General features: G+C 35.0%; 1 protein-coding gene across 1 annotated transcript in view; it reads left to right on the top strand.

Annotated features, from left to right (window-relative positions):
* The window catches only part of Cdc27 (cell division cycle 27), a 60,305-nt gene extending 41,431 nt beyond the window's left edge, over nt 1–18,874 (top strand). The window contains exons 13-19 of the mRNA XM_026408211.2: nt 4,274–4,426; nt 5,889–6,097; nt 7,742–7,859; nt 9,292–9,420; nt 12,058–12,132; nt 12,876–13,032; nt 15,714–18,874. Coding sequence (XP_026263996.1) covers nt 4,274–4,426; nt 5,889–6,097; nt 7,742–7,859; nt 9,292–9,420; nt 12,058–12,132; nt 12,876–13,032; nt 15,714–15,796 — 924 coding nt within the window. The 3' untranslated portion in view covers nt 15,797–18,874. The remainder of the gene's footprint in view (nt 1–4,273; nt 4,427–5,888; nt 6,098–7,741; nt 7,860–9,291; nt 9,421–12,057; nt 12,133–12,875; nt 13,033–15,713) is intronic.
* The last annotated feature ends 495 nt before the right edge of the window (nt 18,875–19,369 follow it).

The following is a 19,369-nucleotide window of genomic DNA, read 5'->3' as shown; positions in this document are numbered from 1 at the left end:
TTATTATGTTTGTTTATATAATTATTTTCTCAGGGATTATTATGTCCTCAGCAGAATGATTGCCTGTTACATCAAGGATTGGATTTCCCAGTACTGAAAAAAAGGGGGGTGACCTATCTTATCATTATTTATAATTTGTAGATAAAATTTGGAGGTGGGTACCGGGGATTGAACTCTGGCCACTCAACCACTGAGCCACATTCCCAGCCCTATTTTTTTATATTTTATTTAGAGACAGGGTCTCACCAAGTTGTTTAGCGCGTCGGTTTTTGCTGAGGCCGGCTTTGAACTCTTGGTCCTCCTGTCTCAGCCTCCTGAGCTTCTGGGATTACAGGCATGTGCCACCTCGCCCCGCTGACAAGATTCTTTCTTGCTTTAAGGGATAATTTAAATTTTTCAGACTTTCTTGAGGGAGATTTGTGAGAACAGAGCCATCAATGCACTCTTATGCAGAATGCCTTGTACTCTGCTCATTTGATCTGAAAATGCATATTTAGATATATAATCTATAAATTCTTTCTACAATATAGGTTGTTTTTTTTTTTTTAAAGAGAGAGTGAGAGAGGGGAGAGAGAGAGAGAGAGAGAATTTTTTAAATATTTATTTTTTAGTTCTCGGCTGACACAACATCTTTGTTGGTATGTGGTGCTAAGGATCGAACCCGGGTCGCACGCATGCCAGGCGAGCGTGCTACCGCTTGAGCCACATCCCCAGCCCTACAATATAGTTTTTATGAATTATTGTTATTATTTACTTATTTATTTTTGGTACTAGGGAACTGAACCCAGGGGCACTTAACCACTGAGCTATATCCCCAGCCCGTTTTTATTTTTAATTTTGAGACCGGGCATCACTAAGTTGCTTAGAACCTCACTAAGTTTCTGAGGCTGGCCTCAATCTTGGGATCTTCCTGCCTTGGCCTTGGGATTCACTGGGATTATAGGTGAGCACCACTGTGCCGGACTCTGATTTATTTTAGAAACTTAAAGAATGCTTTGAGGAAAATTATATTTAATTGATAACACAATATTCTTATCAGAAGGCTTTTATTCTTTTAGTTTTAATTAAATTTTTTACTTAAGATACCTGTTGTTAGTGGGGCTTATATGTGTTTTTATTTGGGTTTTGGCTTGGGGAGTGTTTGTTGCTGATGTGATACTGGGGATTAAAACTAAGGGTGCTGTATCCTGAGCTATATCCCAGGCCAATTTATTTTTTAATTTCATGACAGGGTCTTGCTAAGTAATAGAGGCCGACCTTGAACTTGTGATTCTCTTGCCTCAGCTTCCTAAGTAGCTAGGATTGCAGGCATGTGCCACTGTGCCTGACAAGTTATCTGCTTATAGAGAAAAGGAAAGGATGGTTAATTAAATTTTTTAAAAAATGCAATTTCCAATTTAAATAATTTCTTCTGTCCAAAGCATTTTCTTCCTACCCCTAAGCTTAAAAAGATAACAAAACCCCCCAAAAAGTTGACAAGGTTACTTTTCAGAATGTATTTCAGTATATAGTATTTTCTAATACAATGAGGCAATTTCTTGCCTCCATGGAGTATATTACATTCTAGTAATAGCCAAAGTATAAGCCAATAAATGTGTGAGGATAGGTAGCAGGAAGTAATATGAAGAAAAATGAAGCATGGTAAGGAGGCTGAGTGAGGGGCACTGAAAGTATGGTACTCCTTTTTTTTTTAATTAGCTCAGAATCAGAAGATTATTCTTCCCTTCATGAGCCATGCAAAGACACAAGGGGAAACTGTTCTTCCCAGGCAGAAAGTAAATGCAGACATGTCTATTCATGTAATTTTGTATAGTACCAAAAAGAGGATTGTAGCCAGAAAGCTTTATTCATTGCTAATTCATTGTTCGGAGATGCATGTTGGGATTATGGCATTTACCAATAGTGTGTGTGTGTGTGTGTGTGTGTGTGTGTGTGTGTGTGTGTAAAAGAAGCAAAGCTATGTTTTCAAAATTATTTATAGTTTATTGTTTTACAGGTACTTTGGAATATGTGAATTTTGTTTTTTCATAGTTACAGACCCATGAGCAACTTGAGTATTCAAAAGTAGCGATTTTTTTCCAGCTTAATTTTATTATTTTCCATTTTTCTTTTTTGTGTATACCATAAAGAATTTTCAAAAGAAGCAGTAGATTCTGATATTTGAAAACAAAAGGTACCTGTATTTGGTTTATTTGTGCATTAGGGGAGGAGGGCAGGATATTAGGTAGAGAACCCAGGGGTTCTCTACCTCTATCACTGAGCTACATTTCCAGGCCTTTTTTTTTTTTTAGACTTGATTTGATCTTTAGCACCACATAAAAACAAATAAACAACAACAAACAAATAAATAAAATAATGGTTAAATTCTTAAAAAAAAAAAAAAAGAGTCTCTCTAAGTTGTTAAGATGGCCTTGAACTTATGATCTTCCTTTTAAGAAATTTTAGGGACTGAACACAGTGACACACACCTACAATCCCAGGGTTTTGGGAGGCTGAGGCAGGAGGATCACAAGTTCAAAACCAGCCTCAGCAATTTAGCAAGATCTTGTCTCAAAAAGGGCTAAGGGTCGGATGCAGTGGTACACACCTGTAATCCCAGCAGCTTGGGAGACTGAGGCAGGAGGATCCCAAATTCAAAGCTAGCCTCAGCAAAGGCAAGGCACTAAGCAACTCATTGAGACCCTGTCTCTAAATAAGATATAAAATTGGGCTGGGGTTGTAGTTCAGAGGTAGAGCACTTGTCTCGCATATGCCTGAGGCACTGGGTTCAACCCTCAGCACCACATAAAAATAAATAAATAAATAAGGATATTGTGTTCATCTACAAAATAGGGCTGAGGATGTGGCTCAGTGGTTGGATATCCCTGAGTTCAATCCCCAGTGCCCCCCAAGCTCCCTCAAAGGGGGGGCCGCTAGGGAATGTGGCACAGTGGTTAAGCACTGCTGGGTTCAATCACTGCTACCAAAAATAAAATAAGAGATTTTAGGTAAGTTACAAATCATTTGTTCAGGTAGTGCTTGGATACCATATGGCATTTCTTGGGAATAAATTCCGATTTTATAACAATCCTTTCCTTATTTTCTATCTTCATTTCATTAAGAATATTTCAAATGTTCTTTATTCTAATCTAAACCTTGAGAATTTTTAAAATGCTAAATTAATAAATTAGGAAACTAATTGGTTTCATATATAATCTAAAACCTCAAATTTTGTGGGGAAAGAAGTACAGTTTGGAACCTGTGAATATAGTGAGGAAAAAATATGATCTGACAGCTGAGATATTCACATAGGAAAGGGCAGTTAGAAGGTGGGAACTAGAGTTCCTGGCAGGTTCGGTGTGTTCAACATGTCATAGAGTTGCTAGCCATCTTAACTTGTTTTCAAGTCAGCCTCTCAGAAAGTCAGTGCAAAAATACATAGTACAAAAATAGATTCTGTACAACAAAAGTCATTCTTCTATCTTTGCTGGGAGGGTTATTCTATAAAGCCATTATCAAAACTTAAAAATGTGTTTTTTAAGAAGGAAAATATCGGGCTGGGGTTGTAGCTTAGTGGTAGAGCCCTTGCCTAGCACGTGTGAAACACTGGGTTCAATCCTCAGCACTACATAAAAATAAAGATATTGTGTCTTTATACCAAAAAAAAAAAAAAAAGGAGGAGGAGGAAATATCAACTTTTTTTTTTCCCTCCAGTTCTAGGCTTTGAATGAAGGGCTTTGCATATGCTAGACAACTATGAGGTACATCCCCTGATTTTACCACAAATTTGTGTATAAAAACTAGATTAAGGGCCGGGTTTGTGGCTCAGTAGTAGATAGCTGGCCTAGCATGCGTGAGGCACTGGGTTCGATCCATGGCACCACATTAAAAAAAAAAAAAATGTATTGTGTCCATCTACAATTAAAAAAAATTTAAAAAACTTGATTTAGTATGATGTGATTACATTAATATTTGAGTTATAGCACAGAAGATTGCTTAATTTGTCTTTGTGTTATTAATAATTCTCTTTAAAAAATATAACCAAGGGGCTGGGGATGTGGCTTAAGTGGTAGCGCACTCGCCTGGCATGCATGAGGCCCGGGTTCGATCCTCAGCACCACATACAAACAAAGATGTTGTGTTCTCCAAAAAAAAACTAAAAAAATAAATAAATATTAAAAAATATATATAGCCAAGGCAACACTTTGGTTCTATGAAGATAGTGACCAGAACTCTGTTTGCATATATATAAATTGTATCGACTTGTTTTCCCTTACTAGTTTTTGTATTTCAGGCGGAAAGGATATTCTCAGAAGTTAGAAGAATTGAGAATTACAGAGTTGAAGGCATGGAGATCTACTCTACAACACTTTGGCATCTTCAAAAAGATGTTGCTCTTTCGGTTCTTTCAAAAGATTTAACAGACATGGATAAAAATTCACCAGAGGTATCTTAACACTTTGCTTGTATAGTTACCTTTTGATCACCCTTAACAAATGGAAATGAATCATATACAGTCTTGCATCACTTAAGGACAAGGATGTATTCTGACAAATGTGTTAGGCAATTTTTTCGTTGTGCAGAATATCATAGAATATAATTACACAAAAATCAGTACAACATAGCTATGCAATATAATCTTAAGGGACCATTGTCATATATGGGGTTCATCAATGACCAAAATGTAATGACTATTGTTCAAAAGCTAACTACACTTATTTTCCTTCTCCTATGGAAGGACTCAGAACAAAAAAATCCTAGAATAAGTGGTGCAGATTCAGAAATAGAATAATCCAAAAGCAGGTATTTCATTTAGGATTAATCAATGACTGTGTTAAAGTTGCTGTTAACCAACATTAGTTAGAAATAATTGAGCAGAAGTAATATAGATTGAAGGAATTGCTGATTTTAAAATAAATTAATAATTTTAATTGCCATTTTAACCTATAAAGACAATTAGTTCACATCTTTCATGTTTTGGGGTTTCATTTATTTTTTATTTTGGGTGGTTGGGGTACCAGGAGTTGAACTCAGGGGCACTCAACCACTGAGTCACATCCCCATCCCTATTTTGTATTTTATTTAGAGACAGGGTCTCACTGAGTTCCTTAGCACCTCTCTTTTGCTGAGGCTGGCTTTGAACTTGTGATCCTCCTGCCTCAGCCTCTTAAGCTGCTAGGATTACAGGCGTGGGCCACCATGCCCCGCAAGTTTTTTGACATTTTTTATTGTTTCCGTTTTTTTTCTTAGTTAAATGTAAGAGTAGGATTTATGCAAGTGATAAGAAAAGATAATTTTTTTAAGACCTTACTTTCAGGGCATTTCAAGAATATCTAGTGAGCCAGGCATGGTGGCACATACCTGTAGTCCCAACACTTGGGAGGATGAGGCAGACGGATCAGATGTTCAAGGCCAGCCTCAGCAATTTAGTGACACCCTGTCTAAAAATTTTAAAAGGGTGGGGGATGCAACTCAATGGTAAATTATCTCTGAGTTAAATCCCCAGTATTTAAAAAAAAAAAAAAAACTTGCCCTAGAAGATTTCTACTTTCTTTACAAAAGAGAAAATGAAGTTCAGAACTGTTAAAGTGAGTTATGTGCAGCTGCTCTGCCTATAATAGATCACAGCAATGAGATTCAAACTAAGAGCTCTCAGAGCCACAGCTTTCTGCACTACACTCAGCTGCCCCCAAGTCTCTATCTTTGTTCATTTCTATATGAGAACTGAGAATGACCTTCTTTAGCCTCAACTGAGAAGAAGCCTATTGGGCAACTCAAATGTTGAGTTTTAAGTTTTTGTTTTTATAAGTTAAGATTTGATTTTAGTTATAGGTTTGATTTTGTAGAACAAAAATTTTTTTTTAATTTAGTTATGTATTTTTTGTTTGTTTGTTTCCTTCTTTCTTAAGGCCTGGTGTGCTGCGGGGAACTGTTTCAGTCTACAACGGGAACATGATATTGCAATTAAATTCTTCCAGAGAGCTATCCAGGTTGATCCAAATTATGCTTATGCCTATACTCTTTTAGGGCACGAGTTTGTGTTAACTGAAGAACTCGATAAAGCATTAGCTTGTTTTCGAAATGCTATCAGAGTAAATCCTCGACATTATAATGCATGGTAAGTGCTAATGAAGTGCAAAGACCAAGTCTTATTGATGGCTTTTTTTTTTTAAGAGTATATTTTATATATATACACACACACACATACACACATATACACACATACATATATACATTTTATTTTTTTATTTATTTTTATATGGTGCTGAGGATTGAACTCAGGGCCTTGCAAGTGCAAGGCGAACGCTCTACCACTGAGCCACAACTCCAGCCCCTATTAAAAGCTTTTCTTTCTTTTTTTTTTACCCCCCCTTTTTTTTCAACAATAGAGAGACAGCTAACAACAAAAATTTCTAAGTATTCCTAAGTATATTTTATGTATATTTTTGGCTTGTGTGTTTATGGTTTTTAATGGATTATATCTTCTAAATAGTTATATAGATGGAATAGTTATATAGGAGGAAAAAAAATGCCAGCTTTTGGTGACACATCAATCCAAGCTTGCCTTCCCTTCAAGTTCTCTTATTTTTTTAAGAACTCTTGTCTTTCTTTCATTTTCTTTTTTTTTTTTTTTTTTAATGGTGCTAGCGATTGAACCCAGGGCCTTGTGCATGCAAGGCAAGGACTCTACCACTGACTCTATCCCCAGTCCAAGAATTCAGTTCTTAATAGGTCTTGTGTTGTTTTTTTAAACATGTAGGATCTGTTCTGCTATTTTGCAGTAGTTGCATTCTTAACCAGATTTACCACATAAAAAATTGTATTATAAGGAGGACTATTCAAACTGGGAAGAATTTAAATACTGAGTTGTTTAGGTAACATTATGTATCTAAACACTGAGCAAATTTATTATTCTAATTCCAAAGTGAATAGTCTTTCTTTATTATTTCCACCTTTACTATCATTAGCACAGTCTATTTAATAACTTTTCTTCACATATAACACTATTATGATGATAAACAAAGCAACTCAAATAAATTAGCTGTATATGTGTATTTTTTTTTCTTACTCATTTGGTGCTTTTTTTCCATCATTATCTATTTGTGGCTTAGAGAGGTCTTCTTATGTATCAATGCATACTATATCCAATTGACGTTTTGAAAATTCAGGAGAAATACCTGTATTCAGAAAGGAACTGGCTAGAATTCTTATTAGCTATATAACTTTAAGCAAATTACTTCTCTGATCTTACTTTAAGTTTTCTTACTTAAAAATGAGAATGATAGCTCTTCTAGGATTAAATGAAATAATTCACATTAAAAATTTAGCAGCGCTGAGTACAATGGTGCATACCTATAGTTCCAGGCTGAGGCAGGAGGACCACTGGGCAATATAACAATACCCTGTCTTAAAAAAAAAAAAGAATTAGCCAAGTTCTTGGCACACACATACAATATCACTTGGTTGAAATTAGTTAAGTCTAGATTATAGTGATTGTTTTAAAGATGGGGTTTCTTTTTTCCCCATTTTTATAGTTTTGTTTGGTTAGTTGGATTGACTAATTTTTATTTTAAAATTTTCTTCTTCTAAAATGTTTAACAGTTTTTATCATGACTGATACTGTTTGCCTCCCCTATAAGACTATCACAATTTTTCCACTATTATTAAAATGCTAAATAACATACATATCCTGTTATTAATTGAAGTAAATTAGCACCCAGTAGTTCTATCCCTAAAATTTTACTTTGTTTTGCTCTTGCAGGTATGGTTTAGGAATGATTTATTATAAGCAAGAAAAATTCAGCCTTGCAGAAATGCATTTCCAGAAAGCACTTGATATCAACCCTCAAAGTTCAGTTTTACTTTGCCACATTGGTGTAGTAAGTGATTTTCTAAACATTATTGCTATGTTTTCTCCTTTTATTAATATGTTTGCTAACTAACTTAATTGCTATAATGAAAGTTGAAGCTTCTTGTTATTAATGTTGTTGAAACAGTATCCCAGAGCCTTATACAGCCTAAAACACCACCTTTTGGTTTTTCGTTGATGTGCTCTTATCCCTTGGTCAAGTCACTTAATTTTTTAGAATTTCTGCTTTATGAATGACAAATAATATACCTTACAGGATAGCCAAATAGTTAACCTTTTTTGCAGTGCTAAGGATTGAACCCAGGGCCTCATGCATGCTAGGCACGTGCTCTACCACTAAGCAACATCCCGAATCCCTTTTTTCAAATTAATTGCTAAAGTAGTTATAAGTGTAATTGTTCTAAGTGATATAGAATTAATAATAGGTAGTTCTTTGAACACAGTTTTTTTGTTTGTTTGTTTTTTATTTTTTAGGTGTAGATGGACACAACACAATGCCTTTATTTTTATGTGGTGCAGAGGATCGAACCTGGGTCCCGCCCATGCTAGGCGAGCACTCTACTGCTGAGCCACAATCCATCCCCTGAACACAGTTTTGAAAAGGCTAATATTAGGGGCTGGGGATGTGGCTCAAGCGGTAGCACGCTCTCCTGGTATGCGTGTGACCAGGGTTCGATCCTCAGCACCACATACCAACAAAGATGTTGTGTCCGCCGAGAACTAAAAAATAAATATTAAAAATTCTCTCTCTCTCTCTCTCCTCTCTCACTCTCTCTTTAAAAAAAAAAAAAGGCTAATATTAAAAAGACCACAATAAGCCTGAAATATATTATCTGGCTAAATTATAAGACATTTTTCTATGAAGGCAAAATCAAAGTTTTGTTTGCCATTTAGACATAAAAGTTACCAAATATCTGCTCTAAAGAGAATTGTAAGCTGGGCACAGAGGAGTACATCTATAATCCCAGTGGCTCATGATTGAGGCTGAGACAATATGATGGCAATTATCGAGGCCCTAAGCAACTTAGCAAGACTGTATCTCAAAATAAAAAATAATGGGCTAAGGCTGTGGCTCAGTGGTAAAGTATCCCTGGGTTCAGTTCCTAATACCAAGAAAAAATATACAGAGAATCATGATTACCATTATGAATAATATCAGATTGGGAGCCAGAGGACCTAGGTCTTCATCCCTAAGCAAATTCAAGACATTTCTTCTGACTATCATGTTCTTATCTTTAATTGCTTGAATTGGAAGAGATTTAGAGATACTCTATTAATCAGTTGGTAATCAATTGGTAAATTCACTTAAGGCAATAACAGCTATCCCACCTCATCATTAATAGTGTTATTATATTTATGTTGATATTGAGTAACATTATTGGTTCTCATCTTTCTTTTAAAATATCAGGAGGCAATATTAACATGACCTTTATTTCTTATAGGTTCAGCATGCACTAAAAAAATCTGAGAAGGCTTTGGATACCCTAAACAAAGCCATTGTTATTGATCCTAAGAACCCTCTATGCAAATTTCACAGAGCCTCGGTTTTATTTGCAAATGAAAAATATAAGGTAAGGTATATATCTGAATTATCTTCTACATTGTATTGATGAACTTGTGTCATTTTTTTAATAAACTAAGAGTTTATTAAAAGTTAATACTTTTAGGAAGGATAAGTGTGTGGATATTTAGAAATGTGTGGTTATTCCTTATAAACATTCCATGTAAAGAAAGGCAGTTTTCTCTAAGGAAGATATCTTAAAGATACGAGGTTAATGATCCTTTTAGGACCACAATAAGTGAACAAGTGATAAATTATGTGTATATATTCCAAAAATACTTACTGAGCTGGGTTATAGTTCATTGACAGGGCTTGCCTAGCATGCATAAGGCCTTGAGTATGATCCCCATCACCTGCAGTATATACTGAGAATATAGCAGTAAGTAACACAAGTCATATTTCCTGCCTTGGGTAGCTTAACAGTTAGTACCCCTCTACAGGGAGAACAGAAATTAACCAATAATTACAAAAATAATATGTATGGAGCACATAGTGAGTTGTGAGAGTTTATAACAAGGGGAATAGATCAGTTCTGATGCGTTTTGCTCTTTACTTTTCACTCTATTATTCAAATTACGTAAACTGATAGAAGTATTGAGGAAAGAAAATAAGGAAAACAGAATCAGAATAAGAAAAAAAAGATATAAAATGACATGAGATTTTTCTTATAATATTTGTACATATTCCCACATAAGTGTATTTATATGTTTGAGAATGGTACATATATTTTTATATATATATATATATATTTTTTTTGTTACATATATTTTGATACAAGGGAAGGGTATTCACTGCTTTGCATCTGTTTTTGCTTTTATTTTTAAACATACAATTTAGCACTTATAAATACATAGAGAATGGATCATAATTTATTCAATAGGCTATAATTATTATGTACAACCAGAGAAATGAAAAATTGTGATCCATATGTGTACTATGAATTGAAATGCATTATTATTATTATTATTTTTAATAGGCTGCAGGGCTGGGGACATAGCTAAGTTGGTAGAGTGCTTGCCTCACATACACACGGCCCTGGGTTCAATTCCCAGCACCACCAAAAAAAAAAAAAATAGGCTGTATTTAAACAGTAGGATCATTTGTAGTAGATGTTGGTTTGAGTATTCTTATGACTTTGTGAATTTTTTTGATTATACCCTTAAGACAAATTCCTAATAGTGGGATTGTTGAATCAATGTTTGGTTATATGTATTTTGGTGGGGGGGTTGTTTTTGTTTTTGTTTTTGATACTAGGGATTGAACTCAAGGGCACTCACCACTGAACCACATCCCCAGCCCTATTTTGTATTTTATTTAGAACTTCCAATACTCCTGCCTCAGCCTCCCAAGCCACTATGTTCGGCCTACATGCAGTTTTTAAGTTGCTAGATCATCCTCACAAACAGGTTGCATCTTTTCTTGGGGCACTCTACCACTGAGCTACATCCCCAGCCTTTTTCTTTTTTTTTTTTTTTTTCTTTTTTCTTTTAAGTTATACATGGACACAATATCTTTATTGATTTTTATGTGGTGCTGAGGATCAAACCCAGTGCCTCATATGTGCGAGGTAAGCGCTCTGCTACTGAGCCACAACCCCGGCCTCCTGGCCCCCAAGCCCATTTTAATTTTTATTTTGAGACAGGGTCTTACTGAGTTGTCAAGATTAGCCTCAAACCTGCGATCCTCTTACCTCAGCCTCCCATTTCACTAAAAATGTGAAATCAATTTTCAGTGAAGATGTAAGTGTATACATGTAAAATGTGCACTTACATCTTCAGTGATTACAATACTTGTTTCCCCTTACTTGCTAACTTTATGTAACACCAGATTATATTCATTTTTATTTTTGTCCTTTCAGCAGGTTAAAGAAATGGGATGGCATCTCATTTGGGAAGCCAATTTTACTTTAAATGATAATATCTCCCCTTTAAGTACAAATCTGATTCTTTCTTCTATATTTGCTCTCATCTCCCCAATCCTTTACCAGGAGTCAAAAGATAACTATACAGTTTTAACTCAGTTTAGAGGTTCAAACTTCAATAGGCGGTTGGTATTCAAAGCTTAGCACTTCCATTAGGGAGAAGGTCCAGAGAGAACTTGAGTCTTAATTTGTGTTCTGCAGCCTAGTTTTCAAAACACTTTAATACACTTCCACAGATAATATGAGATCATTGTTATTTTTAACTAAAATAGTGATAAAATCAAGATTTATCACCACCTCTACCTTTCAAAGAGGTGTGTGCACTCATGTATGTTCAGTGTACTCTGGTGAATGTCTGACATTTCTTTGTGATTTTATTTTCATAGCATGAATTAATGCAATATGGAGGGCTAGGGATGTGGCTCAAGTGGTAGCGCGCTCGCCTGGCATGCGTGCGGCCCGGGTTCGATCCTCAGCACCACATACCAACAAAGATGTTGTGTCCACCAAAAACTGAAAAATAAATGTTAAAAATTCTCTCTCTCTCTCTCTCAGTCTCTCTCTCTCCTCTCTCACTCTCTCTTTAAAAAAAAAAATGCAATATGGAAGTACATTGATTAAGACCTAGTAAGCTTTTATTAAAATGATTTGGAAAATCTAATAAAAATATTTGAACACAGTTTTGTAAAATTTTATCACACTAAGGTTCTTCTTTGCATTTTTCAGTCTGCTTTGCAAGAACTTGAAGAATTGAAACAAATTGTTCCCAAAGAATCCCTCGTTTACTTCTTAATAGGAAAGGTAAAGACTGGGGTTATGGTCCTACATAGTGACTTTCATAACAAATATTAACTTTTGAAAAATAAATGTAATGCTTATTGTATAACATCTAATTGAGAAAATTCAACGAGAGCTGTGAACTAAGTGCTCTGGGGATAATGGGTTTAGTTTTAGCATTTAAGAGGATAATGTCCTAATGAAAGAGCAAGAACCCCATAATTCTAACCTGTGGTACTACTACTAGTTAAGAACTTATAGCCCGAGATCAGTAATGAGCTCATAACCCAAACTACCACATGGAAAACTGTCCAGTTATCAATAATAAAATACTTACAAATCCCTCAGAAGAAGAACTCAGTGGCACTGTGTTGTCTTGATTCCCAAGACCTGAATTTTATAGATTGGGCCACCAGATGCCAACTGGTTTGAGTGTCTGGGTGCCATGGACAGGTGTTAAGAGTTGATGAAACTCCATTTAAAATCAATATAAGTGAATGTTAAGTCGCTTGTGTAGTCTTTTTCTTCCCATTGTCAGTGTTCCAGAATAGGTTTATTGGAAAGTCACTACCTGAAAGATTAAAGGAAGGAATTCTATTATAAAGGAACTCAAGAGCTTGTCTGACTTTATAGGATGAAGATGCCCTTCCCATGAGAATGGATTTAAGCATATAAATCAAAAGCCTAATTTATATTATAAATGTTTGGGATTTTATAATCAAAGCTTACAACTTAATGAAAAATGTAGTGCTGCTGTTTATTTTTAGGTTTACAAGAAGTTAGGTCAAACGCACCTCGCCCTGATGAATTTCTCTTGGGCTATGGATTTAGATCCTAAAGGAGCCAATAACCAGATTAAAGAGGCAATTGATAAGCGCTACCTTCCAGATGATGAGGAGCCAATAACCCAAGAAGAACAGATCAGTGAGTATCATACATAAAATTTTGAATATTAAGCTACCTTTTACATAAGAATTTATGGGCTGCTTTTTTATTTTTCTAACTCTGGTATTTTCTTTATACAAAATGGAATTTTAGAGAAATTGAATAGGGTGATATAATACCAAAGTGCATATGAAATCAGATAATAAGTTTCAGTTCTGGATCTAGTTTACTGTGTAATAACAAATCTATTGCTGATTTTTTTTTTTAACCTGGACCTCAATTTATATTTGGATATTTATCTAGTATATAGGGCCAAGTGTGGTGGCACATGCCTGTAATCCCAGCGACTTAGAAGGCTATGGCAGGAAGATCACAACTTTGAGGTCAACTTTAGGAGTTTAGCAGGGCCCTAAGCTACTTAGTGAGATCCTCTCTCAAAATAAAACATAAAAAGAGTTGGCCTAGGGGCTGGGGATGTGGCTCAAGTGGTAGCGCACTCGTCTGGCATTCGTGCAGCCCGGGTTCAATCCTCAGCACCATATACAAACAAAGATGTTGTGTCTGCTTATAACTAAAAAACGGGGGGTTGGCCTATAATCCTAGCAGCTTGGGAGGCTGAAGCAGGAGGATTGCAGGTTCAAAGCCAGCCTCAGCAACTTTACAAGGCCCTAAACAACTTTGTGGGACCCTGTCTCAATTTTTTTAAAAATTTTTAGGGCTGGGAATGTAGCTCAGTTGGTAGAGTGCTTGCCTGTAATGCATAAGGCCATGGGTTCATTCCTCAGCAACACCCAAAAAAAAAAAAATAATAATAATAAAGATGTTTTTTTTAGAGGGCTGGGGATTTTACCCAGTGGTTAAGTTCCAGAGTCCAATTACTGCACCCCCCCCAAAAAAAAGGAATGTAGTGAGAAGAGAGAATGATAAACGAGTAAATGTTTAAAACATTTTAAGTGCAAAGTGAATGAATAATAAATTGTTAACATTTTAAAATATTGACAGAGCTATAGTAGTGGCTATTTAAATTCTATGTAGCTCTGACAAACCCAATATTTAAGTTTATTTATTTATTTTGGTTATGGGTGGACACAATACCTTTATTTTATATTTATGTGGTGCTGAGGATGGAACCCATTGCCTCACGCATGCTAGGCAAGTGCTCCCCCCCCCAATAACTCTTTCAATCTGAAGATTATAATCTGTATTTCTGTGGACTAGTAAGGATTATCCTCTAAGTGGAGTGACTGATTAGAGATAAGGAGAAAACGATAGATTTTTTTTTTTAATAGTGGCTCAGATAATTTTTTTTCAATTTTTTTGGTTGTTTTTTTTTTAGATATATATGACAATAGAAATGTATTTTGACATAATTATTCATACATGGAGTATAACTTCCCATTCTTGTGATTGAACATGATGTGGAGTTGTACTAGTCGTGTATTCATATATGAACATAGGAAAGTTACATCTGATCATTCTACTGTCTTTCCTATTCCATGCTACCTCCCTTCCCTTCATTCTCCTTTGTCTAATCCAATGAACTTCTATTCTTCCCTCCCTACTCCCCTCCCTTATTGTGTGTTAGCATTAGCATATTAGAACATTCAGCCTTTGGTTTTTTGGGGATTGGCTTATTTCACTTAGCATGATAGACTCCAGTTTTTCCAAAAATTTGTTTTTATTTGCCATAATTTTATTCTTTATGGCTGGGAATATTCTGTTGTATTTATTTACCACATTTTCTTGATCCATTCATCTGTTTAGGGCACCTAGGTTGGTTTTAGGTTAGCTGTTAAGAATTGAGCTGCTATAAACATTGATGTGGCCATGTTACTATAGTATGCTGATTTTGTTGTTACCGAAGATTGAACTCAGGGGCACTTACCAATGAGCCATATCCCCAGCCCTTTTTATATTTTATTTAGAGACAGGGTCTCACCCAGTTGCTTGGGGCCCCACTAAATTGCTGAGGGTGGCTTTGAACTCGCAGTCCTCCTGCCTCAGCCTCCCAAGCCGCTGGGATTGTGTTCAACACTGAGCCTGGCTATAGTGTAGTATGTTTTAAGTCCTTTGGTTATATGCTGAGGAGTAGAAAAGCTGGGTCAAATGGTGATTCCAATCCAAGTTTTCTGAGGAATCTCCATACTGCTTTCCAGAGTGGTTATAGCAATTTGCAGTCCCACATCCTTTTTACCTGTATACCTTTTTCCCCATATCCTCACCAACATTTATTGTTACTTGTACTCTTGATCATTGCCATTCTGACTAGAGTGAGATGAAATCTCAATGTAGTTTTGATTTGCATTTCTCAGAAAACTATTTCTAATTCTGAGGGCAGGAATAAGTAATCAATTAGGGAGAGGCATTTTTAAATACTTACAAGTTAAATGCACTAAATAAATATCACACATGTTATAAAGTAAGGAATTTTTTTTTTTTTTAGTTGTTGATAGACCTTTATTTTATTTATTTATATGTGATGCTGACAATCGAACTCAGTGCCTTACACATGCCAGGCAAGTGCACTACCGCTGAGCCACAACCCCAGTCCTAAAATAAGAAACTTGAATTACATTTTATTAAAGGATATTAGGATTTTTAATGCTTTTTATTTAGGGTCTCATCTCTAAATATAACGCAATTTTCCTTATTTGTTTTCATGAATCAATAAGCTATATTTGTCAGATATCTTACTGTAGACTTTCATTTTATTTTTAAAGTGGGAACTGATGAATCCCAGGAGAGCAGCATGACCGATGCAGATGACACACAACTTCATGCAGCTGAAAGTGATGAATTTTAACTTCTGGAACTCAGACTTTTACAATTGGATGTGTGACCAGTGCTGACATGTTTATTGTCCCTCTGTATACTGAGTCTTCACTCTTGAGCCGGCATTGTCATCATCCATCATTTATACCATGAGTGTGCCACTTTCATTGGACCCTGACTGTATACAGAATGAAAGGCAGTGCAATATTTAGCTGCTAACAAGACTGGCTCTTTTACCAGTATGAATGACAATTTAGGGGGGGTAGGTGGGGAACTTTCTTTTCTTTTTTCTTTAATCTCCCTTAGTTGCAAAGCTATCATGGAAGGAAGAGTTATGTTTTATCTTGAAGGAACCATTAGATATGGAAAATAGTGATGAACCAGAATTTCTTGGTCGTTTTTCCAAAAATTTGTTTTTATTTGGTTCTGTTCCTGATAAACAGTGACTGACCTTCATTTCTAGGTTCTTCAAGAATGGTGTTAGCAAGTGCCAGATGGAACAATAAAAGACATTGCCTATAACAGAGTAACTTGATTGCCAAGGAATGTAAATTACCTTAAACTTGCAGTGTCTCCTATGAACAAATATAATGGGCATATTGGGACTGGTATGTAGGAATCAAATATCCCTCCATACAATGTACACTTATTCTTGGCAAGAATGCTTTAATGTCTAACCAAGAATTTTAATTTATTCATCTTGCTTCAAAGTGTTGATCATTGTTGTCTTGGTATTACAAACTTTAAAATTGGTCCTTACCATATTGCCTCATCTCTTTGAGCTCTGTGGGATCACCTTTAACATTCAGAGATGGTAGAGTGGTTCCCCACTGAAAAGCCAAAACAACGCCCTTAATAACCACTTAAGTTCACCATGAGAATCAATATAAGAACACTAAAGAGAGACTTTAAGAGATCATGATAGTGAAAGCCTTAATACAATCATAATTGTACCATAACCTTGAATATACGTTTGTTCAATACAGTGTCCCTTTGACTTTTCTAAGTGTTTAAGCAGAGTGCAAGAATGTGTGGTTACCTTTGTTGAAGTCATTTCCATTCTTTTCAGCTCTCTGCTTCAGATTATTTTTGGTAATATGAGTCACCAAAACTTTTTACTAAGAATAATTGGGTTTAGAATATTGGAACTTTTTAGTTCAGGGGAACAAAATTCTGATGAAGGAGACAGGATCTCTCCTGAGTTCGTCATAACATAGGTTGGTGTCTTTGGGAAATGGCCACAATTTTAAAGATCTAATTATGCATATAAAATGGGAATTATTGGAATTTCACAGTAACAGATTTAAACAATCTTAAATTGTGTATCTCCTTTATTGTAATGTATTGAAATTTTTAGGGAAGCTTTAGTTGTTAACATTTTATTTAGTGCCAATGTCAGAATATAACAAATTATAGTTTCTTATAAATGACAGGCCTACAGTTATTATTTTGGATTATTTGATGAAGGACAAACTTACTTACTGGTTACCTGTATTTGTTAGTCAAGCTGTGAAAATAAGGCGGATTACAAAATATGTGAAAATAATTTTAGCTTGTAGACTCAGTAATTTTCTGTCATATACTATTAATCTCACCAAACATGCATTAGATACCATTATAAATTAATTCAAGTCAAAAATCTTGGATTAGGTTTTAGGTGCGAGAGAAGCATTTAACAAAATTTCCTACCTAAATCTATATGTGCTGTCTAAAAGAAGTAATTTAAAAGGAAAAGGAAAGGTTGGGAATAAATGAATATCATTAAAAATTCCCAAAGGCTAGCACTTGGATTCTAACAAATATTTTATTTTATTATCTATTAGTTTTGTAATGTTTAATTTTAGATTCTTTTTCTTTTTATTGGCAAATCATAAGCCAGCTATATAATAGTATTAAATGTAGAATTTTATAGAAGGCTTCAATGTAAGTTCTAAGTTAGAAAGCCTGGAGAAAGCTAAACTCAGAACATAACTTGCTGAAATATAATCTTTTTGTAGTAGGAATTTATGTACTGGGACATAGAGACTCTCTGGTACTGATTTTCAGACGAAGAATGAAAGGATAGCTGTGGAAGGCATACCATGGCAATAGCTGGCTGAGGGACACTTTCAGTCCACATGTGACCTGATTTTATTTTTCTTTATGCTTACTTTTAAAGTAATTTTGTTATTCAAAGCCTTATTTCCTACCTAGTAACTGTTTCTTGCTCTTTTCCTTCCTTCCTTCCTTCCTTCCTTCCTTCCTTCCTTCCTTCCTTCCTTTCTCTCTCACTTCCCATAGAATGGGGATCATACAACCAGAAGAAGAAACACATTTTGGCCCAACAAAATGTTTGCTATCAATTTCAGAACTTACTTTGAAGGAAATTAAAAATACTAAGTACTTTGACATCCTTTTTTCTGTTTAAGCTTTTCTCACACATTACGCACACACTTTTGTTCACAAGTTATGTTGTAGCATCGGATTTTTCCCCCATGGAAATGGTTGCTACTCTGGAATTTTAGAAGGTTGAATATTTTTTTCAAATGAGCAATGGTACTCAAATAATGAAAGGTGGTCCCTGCTTTTTCTGTATTTCATTACTTTTAAAAGTTTTTATTTTTTTCCAAAAATTGCAAGTAACGTTTGAACCATGCTGCTGTTGTACCTTAAACAAAAACTCAGTGATAAACCAGTATTTAGTCTATTAAAAATACTCTTTTGGAAGAAAACAGTTTCAGAGTCTCTGATTAGCCAGAGTATAGTGTGGGTCTTCACTGAGAAATATGTTGACCTGTTTTCTTTGTGAAAACCTGGGAAAATGCAAGTGTGGGTGTGATGTGTGTGTTCTATTTGCATTGAAACAATGTAATTCTGTCTTTTTGCTTTTCCTGACTTATTTCAGAAATTGTACAGTCTTGGGGGGGAAAGGTCTTTTCTGTTAATATATTTGCAGTTCATTAAAGGATATGGAAAATCCAAATAAATTACTTTTGAAAGCAATTTATAATCAAGTTGTTAAAGCTATATAAGAGCTGTGCCATCTGTATTTTTATAGTAAGACACAGCAGAATAGTGATGAAATATTTTATGTTTTACAGAAGTCTAGGGCAGTGTTTCTCTAATTTTTATTTTTTACTTACGTTCTCTTTTACTATATGAATATATTTTTAAAGTTCATACATAACCTTCTTAGCATTATTTGGAATTTCAAAATAAATATTATGACAAAAAAATGGTAATTTTTAGAATATATTTTTTTCAAACTATAGAACCTCCTTACCAGCAGCTGCAAATTTGCAAGTCAACTGCTTATTCTTTGATCATGTGATTTCTGAAATTCCTCTAAAAACTTTTTTGTTCCACTTAAACTCTACTTTTAAAAAAAATCAGGATCTAGAAAAAGTAAAATATGTAAACTAAGTTTTACTGTTTTACTCTAGTTTGAAATCTTATTTATTTATTTTAGTATCTTAGGGAATAACTGAAGGCTTTTATTCAGATGTGGAGAAAGGACAAGAGAGAAACACACAGTAATGAACCAAACAGATCCAAGAAACAACTCAGACTTCATAATCTTCCCTAGAACCTGCCATTTACTGTTAGCTAACCAAGGATAAATAGA

Source organism: Urocitellus parryii, chromosome 7 (assembly GCF_045843805.1).
Source record: "Urocitellus parryii isolate mUroPar1 chromosome 7, mUroPar1.hap1, whole genome shotgun sequence".
Classification (NCBI taxonomy): domain Eukaryota; kingdom Metazoa; phylum Chordata; class Mammalia; order Rodentia; family Sciuridae; genus Urocitellus; species Urocitellus parryii.
The sequence above is the reverse complement of the archived record's forward strand: the minus strand, read 5'-3'. Positions and strand labels throughout refer to the sequence as shown.